This window comes from Aegilops tauschii, chromosome 4 (assembly GCF_002575655.3).
Source record: "Aegilops tauschii subsp. strangulata cultivar AL8/78 chromosome 4, Aet v6.0, whole genome shotgun sequence".
NCBI lineage: Eukaryota > Viridiplantae > Streptophyta > Magnoliopsida > Poales > Poaceae > Aegilops > Aegilops tauschii.
In genome coordinates, this window is record NC_053038.3 from 325,259,772 (window position 1) to 325,270,675 (window position 10,904).

Sequence of the window (10,904 nt, forward strand, 5' to 3'; positions counted from 1 at the left end):
TCCATACAATTCTGAACCAAAACTACACATGGCACAACCTTCTGTGATTAGTTCCTTTGATAACTAGTATTGAAGAGCAGCCAAAGAGTTCCATTCACAATTTACTTGGATTTTTGTTTTGATGGATAAACAAAATAGGAAGCTAGCAAACTTATTTAAAGAGATAAGCAAACTATGTACTTGATGATATAAGCAAACTTGTTCAACCCTGTCAAACACGACATAAACAAACTGGTTCAACTCTGACACACATGACATAAGCAAGCTGGTTTAACCTAAGAAAAGCAAACTAAAAATTTCAAACAACAAGATAAAGGACAAGCACAAGCGCAAGCAACACAAAGGCAGACTTTGATGTCTCCTCATCCCGCATAGTGGCAGTGGTAGAAGGGGTCCTCTTCCTGCTCTTTTGAAATTTCCAGACCTGTTTTGATGTTGTCGATTATCTTCCACGACTTGTAGGTGGCGTACACATCTATTGCTGCATACTCGATGAGCTAATCTGGTAGTGGGCTGACCCCCCACAGTTTATGGTCTTCCTTCTTGTCGATCTTCTTCTTCATCTTGTTGTAGAATGGGTGGATGACGCTGGCTGCAACATCAGCCAAGGAGTCGTACTGTTTTCCGGTGTATGGAACTCTCTAGTTGCGCTGAATGTCGATGTGCTTGTTGGGGTTTATCTCCAAACCAGACATCTTCAACTTGTCCTTGTCACCTTGAATGCTGAAACCAGCAAAGGTGAACAACTTCTTCCCCTGTAGGAGCTCTTTGAGGCGCTTTGGCCTGCTAGGGGAGAGACAAGTGATGAATACATGGAGTACTAGTGTTTGTTTTTCAAGATTTAATTATTCTATTTTTTACGGTTTACAAGTGATGAATACATGGAGTAGATGCTTATACAGTATAAGTCATGGATGAATGTAGTTCACAAACTAGTACACAAAGTTCTGAAATTAAAATCAACTACACCATCTTATTTTTCTTTTTGGAATATATAGTTGAGTCAATGATCTATTTTCTTTCTTAGTGCCAGTTTAGTTTTATTTCGTTGAATAAAATAACATATACCTCTGCTTCACCAAGTTCTTCAGTTTTTTTGGTGGTGAAAATAACACCAGACCAAGTTCAGAAACTACTTCACTACATCAAGTTCAGAAACTATTCTAGTGAATCAAGATCAGAAACTACACTGGTTCATCCAGTTCACAAATTAATCTTGTGCAACAATTTCAGATACTAATCAAGTGCATCAGGTTCAAAATATATTCTGGTGCATGTACTTTGAGGAACTGCACTAGTGCATCCACTTTCACAAACTACACTAGTACATCTAGTTGGAAACTAGTCTAATGAAATTTCGAGGGAGCAGTATTGATGAATGGAAGAGGGTGAATGAGTAGGATTTTTAACCATTTTGTGGCTGCGGCGATGTGGTACACGAGGCAGAGATCCTCCACGCTTAACTGCAGAATGGCTACCATCCGGGGAGGTTCATCTTCTTTGGTAAACTCCACATCAACGCCGATGATCCTGAGATACGAGCTACAGGCACTCCTCCTGATCCTAAAGGTCATCTCGTCGGCCTTGTCTGGTTCGCTGGTGCAGACGACCTCCAGCGTCTCCTTGCCGTGGAGCTCAACCCCTTTGAGGGTTTGGGTGTACTCGCGCTTCTGACCGGGAACTTGAACGTCGTCGAGGTTGCCGCTCTGGTCGGACGTCTCGCCACAATGATGCTTGGCAGACGGTTCCTCCGCCATTGCCCTCCTCCTGCGACTGCGGGCTTCGAAGAGAGATGTTTGTGGGTTGTTTGTAGAAGAGATGGAAGCGGCAATGGAGGTTCTCGGAATGAGGCACTGATGTAGTCGATTTGGGGCTTTTCACGGCTAGGATGGGGACATGGGGAGGCGGTTCGTCTAGGACGTGGGGGTAGTGGTGGTCGAGCGCAGTTGCAGTCCATTGTGGCAACCGCGCTCTGTGCACTGCTGGCTGCGCCTGCGTTTGAGTTTAGTCCCACCACGGGCCTGCATCCTGGCCCATATCACTGGGTTTGTAGTCGTATGCAGGCCGTGGTGTGTGAAATACCATGTTAGGTAGGTGGGCTTTCTTTTCTATAGAATCTTTTTTTGCCTATCTGACATGTTTACTTATACTAAAATAACACTTCTTTTTTTAGGTACACGTGTCTTATGTAAAAAGTTTAAGTTTGATAATAATGAAAAACATGAAAAACCTTGCCACATTGCCTTTCTTGGACATGTGTAAAAAGTTTAAGTTTGAAAACAGTGAAAAAGATGTAAAACCTTGCATCATTGAATTTTAATTTTAAAATAAATTTGAAATATTGCAGTGAATTTGTAGACCATCTCCAAATCAACAATCTTCAACAAATTTTGAAAGCTTCGTCACATGTGGGATTTTTTTGGTCATGAGTACAATGTGGACCATTTTCAACATTTATTGCAAGTTTTGTCACGTATAGCATTTTTCGGGCATATGCGACACGAATAAACCATTTTTAATACTTAAAAAACAAGGACAATATTTTCTAGATTTTTTGGGATATCATTGTGATATTATTGAAATCTCACATAACTCACTCGGCCCACCGCTCCCCAAATCCCGCGATTACAGCGCCTCATTCTAACCACCCGGCTATGCCGTCCGCAGCTCCCACGACCGCTGCAAGATCGGATCGGAGACGCCGGGCTCACATGGATTACATGAGTCGCCGGACACCGCCCACCGCCATGAGGGGTCGGACTTCAGTGTTCTTCTCGCCGCCCCCACCTCGCGTGAACGCGCCTTTTATCCTTGTCGGCGTCTACCGCGCTATAGTGGCACTTCTAGTTTGCGATGCACTATCTGCGGCCATCAACTCGGCGCCGCCGTCTCCAAGAGAAGGTATTTCCTGATCAAAGCTTTTTTTAATCTTAGTCGGCCTCTCCCTTAGTAGTTGAACCCTCATAGGGTTTGCACAACTTCACGTGGCTAAGCATTTGGATACCCTTGTTAAACTGCGCTTATTTTATGCACGACCAAATAGGTTGTGTGCTTAAACTCATAGGTGGATCATATGTTAAATGACCCACTTAATTTTTTAATATTAGTCGACTACTAATTTTGTTATACATCTTTTAATTATTGTCTTTAGATTAATTGACCTGGTTTGCATCATTGCATACGAGCCAGCAATGTCAGTTTCAGATAAAAGTCTTCATAACGGAGAAAAGCCTCGTAGCACTCAAACTTAAATTTGGCAGCAAGACCATAACCAAACAAATGTTGAGCCCATTCAAACACAAATAGGTAGCATCAATTGATACATGATCTTGCTCATGCACTACTTTTAGCATCATTCGATACATGTTCAGTTCTTATCATAAAGTGGATATATGTACTTTTGGCAATCATGAGCATCCTCTACTTACTGCTATAAGTAATGCATCCTCAGTACAAAAATTGAATTGGCAATAGGTTGTATTGGCAATCATTTGCATGCTTTACTTTTGGCAAGAACTAATGCATAGTTGAGTTATAACTGGTCATAGATATGGCTGGAACATCTTGAGTTATCATCACGGTCACGCAGAGACCCTAAACCATCACTAGATATGTTGAGCCCAGTCAAACACAAATTGAAACAGATTTGATACATGTTTAGTTCTTACCAGAAAGTGGAAACAACCACTTTTGGGAAACATGAGCATCCTCTACTTATTGCAATAACTAATGCATCCTCAGTACAAAGCTTCAATTGGCAATAGGTAGAATTGGCAATCATTTGCATGCTTTACTTTTGGCAAAAACTAATGCATAGTTCAGTTGTAACTAGTCATAGATATGGCTGGAACATCCCGAGATATAAATTGAACATAATCATGCCAAGCTATAACTACCATAGTCATAGTAGTAGAGTTCCTAGCATGCATCACCGTACGATTCTAGAACGGCAGAATAACACAGCAAACATAACATATACCACCGTACGATACTTGAGTTGCTATGGCCTTGCACAATGCAAGGTGCTTAGGCGAGGTGCTGAGAGAGATAAACCAGGCTTTTCTTAAGCACTAGTGCTTATTTGTACAGGGTAGACGCTTAACTAGGCATATGTCCTGTAGAAATAGGCAATGGTGCTTCAGAAAAACCCGGTTTATTTTTCTAAGCACCACCCTTAGCATCGACCATTATACAATGCCTAACATGCATCAGCAAAATAGTACTAATAACAACTTAGACCACTTAAGCAGATTAGCAGCAAACACTTAGATAAACGGCAGATTAACCACCTCACACCATAAGTTCACACCCACCATAGACCATAGGACATAAGTTCTTACACACCATAGACCATAAGTTTTAGAGTCGACCAGCGAATATAGATAACATAAAAGGACACGACGGTCCTGGGGCAGCAGCAGCAGTCTAGCAGCACATCACTTGTCTCCCTTGTTCAGCGGCGGCGCTGCAGGATGTAGTAGGGCTCATTGACTTTGACAATCTTGAGGAAGCGCCCGTAGGCCGCATGTTTAGCTAGAGTATTGGCCTTATGCTTCCTACTGTAGGAGTTGGCAGTGGTGACGGCATGCTGCATCAAGCCATCTATGCCGCCATGGATCGCCTTTCCACAGAACGGGCAGCCAAGCTTGCCATAGAAACGGTACTTGAATTTTCCAGCAATCAGCTGCCTCATGATGTAGCGGCTCTTGCTGTGCCTGCTGTCCATGTCATACCCCACATCATCATCCTCCTCCTGTGAATTAGTACACAAAGAAGAACTCAGTTAATCTATTCTTCTACATTGCTCTTAATTAGAATGTTTGAAAAGTACAGATGTGTAACATGACAACTATCTATTTAGCCAAATAAATTGACATCCATAAATATGGACGGTGGAATAGTTGCATTCATAAATTAGTGCACAAGAAGATCATAATTAAAACATGAAAGAATTCATGATGTGGCTTGGTTTAATGATACTTGATACTTGTTACAGGTGTAATTCTCATTGGAATCAGAAAAATGGCTTCATTATACTCCTGCATGTTACACACAAGGGGGGTTTCTTCTATCTACTGGAATCAAGAAACCATTATTCTTTCTGAGAGCAACAATACTAATTCTCCAACATTGTTAGCCCCTGATAAGTTTCAGAAGGAAATTGATAAAGGAGCTATGGGCTACTATCTTTATCCCTTATCTTGTGACTGTGATGATACCGGTGAGGAAAATACTTTGGAGGAACTTAACTTGGAAAAGGAAATGTTGTCATGCAAAACAAAGGGGTTTTTTGTTCTATTTATTGGAATCAGAAATTGAATTCTAGTTTTACAAATATATGCTAAGATTAGCAAATGCAGTTGTCCTGTCCCTCAAGTTGAGTTTTTAGGGCATGTTGTCTAAAAAAGATTCATTCCAGTGGTCAGATGCTCAAATTGAGGCCTTCACAACATTTAAGAATTGTCTGGTCACTGCTCTTGTTATGGCTTTGCCTTATTGGACCCTACCATTTACTTTTTAAACAGATGCATCAGGTCAAGGTATTGGTTCTGTCCTCATGCAACAAGGCAGACCAATTGCCAGAAAAGGAAATGTTGTCATGCAAAATAGGGGTTGTCAAAGAAATAATCAACTGGTCAAAACATGATTCTTACCAATTAAAACTGAATGTAGATGCATCACATGATAGTTAAGAAGGAGATGAGTCGACGGGTGGTGTTTTAAGAGATCAGTATGGCAACTCTGTGTCAATTTAGTAAATTGCCATTATATTCCAAATGCATCATATGCCTGCTTGATGGAGTCGGTGGCAATGAAAGAAGGCCTATCTTTGGTAGCATCTGTAGGCTATCATCAAATTATTGTAGAATAGGATTGCTTACAAGTTGTTCAAGCTTTTACTAGAGGTAACTTATGGTGGCACGAAGGATCACGTATTATTGCTGATTGTTTTGATCTAGTTCTGGAGATAGGAACTGCCGCATTTTCTCACTGTCCTCGGGAAGCCAATGGTGTCGCACATGAGATCGCTTGAAATAGCTATGAGAATCATCTATCTTGTATTTGGGCTGATTACTGATACGTCTCCATCGTATCTACTTTTGCAAACACTTTTGCCCTTGTTTTGGACTCTAACTTGCATGATTTGAATGGAACTAACCCAGACTGACGCTGTTTTCAGCAGAATTGCCATGGTGTTATTTTTGTGCAGAAATAAAAGTTCTCGGAATGACCTAAAACTTGACGGAGAATATTTTTGGAATTTATAAAAAATACTGGCGAAAGAATCAAGACCAGGGGCCACACCCTGTCCATGAGGGTGGGGGGGCGCGCCCCCTGTCTCGTGGGCCCCCTGACGCTCCACCGACCTCAACTCCAACTCCATATATTCACGTTCAGGGAGAAAAATCAGAGAGAAGGATTCACCGCGTTTTAGGATACGGAGCTGCCGCCAAGCCCTAAACTCTCTCGGGAGGGCTGATCTGCAGTCCGTTCGGGGCTCTGGAGAGGGGAATCCGTCGCCGTCGTCATCATCAACCATCCTCCATCACCAATTTCATGATGCTCACCGCTGTGCGTGAGTAATTTCATCATAGGCTTGCTAGACGGTGATGGGTTGGATGAGATTTATCATGTAATCGAGTTAGTTTTATTAGGGTTTGATCCCTAGTATCCACTATGTTGTGAGATTGATGTTGCTATGACTTTGCTATGCTTAATGCTTGTCACTAGGGCCCGAGTGCCATGAATTCAGATCTGAACCTATTATGTTTTCATGAATATATGTGAGTTCTTGATCCTATCTTGCAAGTCTTTAGTCACCTATTATGTGTAATGATCCGGTAACCCGAAGTGACAATAATTGGGACCACTCCCGGTGATGACCGTAGTTTGAGGAGTTTATGTATGCACTAAGTGTTAATGCTTTGGTCCGGTACTCTATTAAAAGGAGGCCTTAATACCCTTAGTTTCCAATACGACCCAGCTGCCATGGGAGGGTAGGACAAAAGATGTCATGCAAGTTCTTTTCCATAAGCATGTATGACTATATTCAGAATACATGCCTACGTTACATTGATGAACTGGAGCTAGTTCTGTGTCACCCTATGTTATAACTGTTGCATGAAGAATCACATCTGACATAATTATCCATCACTAATCCAATGCCTACGAGCTTTTCACATATTGATATTCGTTTAGTTACTTTTCCATTGCCACTTTTACAATTATTACAAAAACAGCTACTGTTACTTTTGCCATTGTTACAGTTACTTCCATACTACTTTGCTTACTTCCATACTACTTTGCTACTAAATACTTTGCTGCAGATATTAAGTTTTTCAGGTGTGATTGAATTGACAACTCAACTGCTAATACTTGAGATATTCTTTGGCTCCCCTTGTGTCGAATCAATAAATTTGGGTTGAATACTCTACCCTCGAAAACTGTTGCGATCCCCTATACTTGTTGGTTATCAAGACTATTTTCTGGTGCCGTTGCCGGGGAGCATAGCTCTATTCTTTGAGTCACTTGGGATTTATATCTGCTGATCACTATGAGGAACTAGAAAGACGAAAAAACCAAAATGTATCCCTCAACTACAAGGGGAGGTAAGGAACTGCCATCTAGCTCTGCACTTGATTCTCCTTCTCTTTTGAGTAAACTTGCGACACCTAAACCTGCTTCTGCTATTAATTCTGATATGTCGCATGTTATTGATGATGCCACTTCTGCTATGCATGATGCTTATGATGAAACTACTTCTATGCTTGATAATATTGTGCCACTAGGTGAATTTCTGGATGAACAACTTGCTAGGGCTAGAGAGAATGAAATTATTGAAACTGATAATATTGATGAAAGTGATGATGAAGATTCTCCCCCTAGATATGAATTGCCTGTTGTGCCTGAGGGTTATGTTATGGATGAAGAAACTGCTAGAGAATTTCTTGCTTGCAATGATAGATATGATCTTAAGAAGTTATTAGCTAAGCTGAAAGAAAAATCTTTGAATGCTAGAATGAAATATGACCCTGCTTTAGCTACTTCACCTATCTGTATTACTGATAAGGATTATGATTTCTCTGTCGATCCTCAGATAATTACTTTGGTTGAATCTGATCCTTTTCATGGCTATGAATCTGAAACTGTTGTGGCACATCTTACTAAATTAAATGATATAGCCACCCTATTCACTCATAAGGAAAAAAATTCGTTACTACTATATCCTTAAATTATTTCTGATCTCATTAAAGGGTGATGCTAAAACGTGGTTTAATTCTCTTGATCCTGGTTGTGTGCGTAGTCCCCAGGATATGATTTATTACTTCTCTGCTAAATATTTCCCCGCTCATAAGAAACAAGCTGCTTCAAGGGAAATATATAATTTTGTGCAAATTGAAGAAGAGAGTCTCCCACAAGCTTGGGGGAGGCTTCTCCAATTACTTAATGCTTTGCCTGATCATCCTCTCAAGAAAAATGAAATACTTGATATCTTTTATAATGGACTAACCGATGCTTCCAAAGACCACCTGGATAGTTGTGTTGGTTGTATTTTCAGGGAAAGAACTGTTGATCAAGCTGAATTGCTATCGAATAATATGTTGGGTAATGAGAATAATTGGACACTTCCTGAAGCAACTCCTAAGCCAACTCCGAAGAAAAGGGGTATTCTATTTCTCAGTCCTGAAGATATGCAAGAGGCAAAGAAATCTATGAAAGAAAAGGGTATTAAAGCTGAAGATGTCAAGAATTTACCACCTATTGAAGAAATACATGGTCTTGATAACCCGACACAGGTAGTAAAGGTAAATTCTCTCTATAGATTTGATGAAGGTGATATTCCTCATTATAAGTCTGCTAGCCAATGCTTAGATGAGTTTGATAATTTTATTGTTAAACAAGAAAACTTCAATGCTTATGTTGGTAGACAATTGAAATGTAATGCTTATATGATCGAACACTTGAGTGATTATATGTGTAGAGTTAAAGGTGAACTTAAACTTATTAGTAAACATGCTTCTATGGTTACCACTCAAGTAGAACAAGTGCTTAAAGCTCAAAATGATTTGCTCAATTAATTGAATAATAAGAAAAATGATAATGTTGTTAGAGTTGTGACTAGAGGGGGTAGAATGACTTAGGAACCTTTGTATCCTGAGGGCCACCCTAAGAGAATTGAGCAAGATTCTCAGAGAACTAATGTTGATTCACCTAGTCCTTCTAAGAGGAAGAAAAATAAAAATGATAGGACTTTGCATGCTTCTAGTGAACCTGTTGTTGACACATCTGAGAATCCCAATGATATTTCTATTTCTGATGCTGAAACACAATCTGGTGATGAACATGAACCTAGTGATAATGTTAATGATGATGTTCATGTTGATGCTCAACCTAGCAATAACAATGGTGTAGAGATTGAACCTACTGTTGATCATGATAACCCACAATCAAAGAATCAATGTTATGATAAAAGGGACTTCGTTGCTAGGAAGCACGGTAAAGAAACAGAACCATGGGTTCGGAAACCCATGCCTTTTCGTCCCAAACCATCCAAGAAAAGGGATGATAAGAATTTTGAGCGCTTTGCTGAAATGATTAGACCTATATTTTTGCGTATGCGTTTGATTGATATGCTTAAAATGAATCCTTATGGTAAGTATATGAAAGATATTGTTACAAATAAAAGAAAGATACCGGAAGCTGAAATTTCCACCATGCTTGCTAATTATACTTTTAAGGGTGGAATACCTAAGAAACTTGGAGATCCAGGAGTACCAACTATACTATGCTCCATTAAAAGAAACTATGTTAAAACTGGTTTATGTGATCTTGGAGCCGGTGTTAGTGTTATGTCTCTCTCTTTAGATCGTAGAATTGATTTGAATAAGTTGACACCTACTGAAATATCTTTGCAAATGGCCGATAAATCAACTACTATACCTGTCGGAATTTGTGAGGATGTGCCTGTTGTGATTTGAAGACCCACAAGTATAGGGGATCTATCATAGTCCTTTCGATAAGTAAGAGTGTCGAACCCAACGAGGAGCAGAAGGAAATGATAAGCGGTTTTCAGCAAGGTATTCTCTGCAAGCACTGAAATAATAGGTAACAGATAGTTTTGTGATAAGATAATTTGTAACGAGCAACAAGTAACAAAAGTAAATAAGGTGCAGCAAGGTGGCCCAATCCTTTTTGTAGCAAAGGACAAGCCTGGACAAACTCTTATATAGAGAAAAGTGCTCCTGAGGACACATGGGAATTATCAACAAGCTAGTTTTCATCACGTTCATATGATTCGCGTTCGGTACTTTGATAATTTGATATGTGCACTACAAAAAAAAAGACACATCGGTGACATTTTGGGTCGAACGAATTTTTTTTGTCATACATATGACACTTCTATGACGATAATTGTGACAAAACCCGGTATCATCATAGATGTGGTGGGCTCCTACTTCCATGACAAAAAATCATGACAGAAAATGGGCTTTTCGTCCTAGGCGGACCGGAGACGCAGCTGCATGACATTCTTTGGGCCGTCCATGACGGAAAAAACCGTGGTAGAAGCGAGGGCGAGGAAAATTTCGGGGAGTTCCCGGTTACGGTGGGAGGTCGGGGGCGGAGCGATGCGCGTTTCTCTCGTACACGTACGCGCGTGTGTGCGAGGCGTTGGCTCTAACTGAACCCGAGCGAGGCGTTGGGCTCTAACTGAACCCGAGCGATTGCACTGTAGGCTACGCGTTACTGAAGCCGAGCGATCGATCGATGGCTGTTAACTGAACCCGATCGAGCGATTCCTTCGCTACTGCTGCTAACTGAAGCCGATCGATGCTGCCTCTGGGATGAACAGTGAGCATTGCGGGGGGGGGGGGTTGGATGAACAGTGAGCGGTGGTGTTGCCT

At 40.8% G+C, this 10,904-nt stretch overlaps 1 protein-coding gene across 1 annotated transcript; it reads right to left on the reverse strand.

The window, feature by feature from the left end:
- Window positions 1–641: 641 nt before the first annotated feature.
- On the reverse strand, window positions 642–1,757 carry LOC141021846 (uncharacterized). Its single transcript, XM_073497696.1, has 2 exons — window positions 1,411–1,757; window positions 642–783 (listed from the first exon to the last, which is right to left on the reverse strand). The coding sequence occupies exons 1-2, from the start codon at window positions 1,755–1,757 to the stop codon at window positions 642–644; spliced, it is 489 nt and encodes a 162-aa protein (XP_073353797.1).
- Between the last annotated feature and the right edge of the window lie 9,147 nt (window positions 1,758–10,904).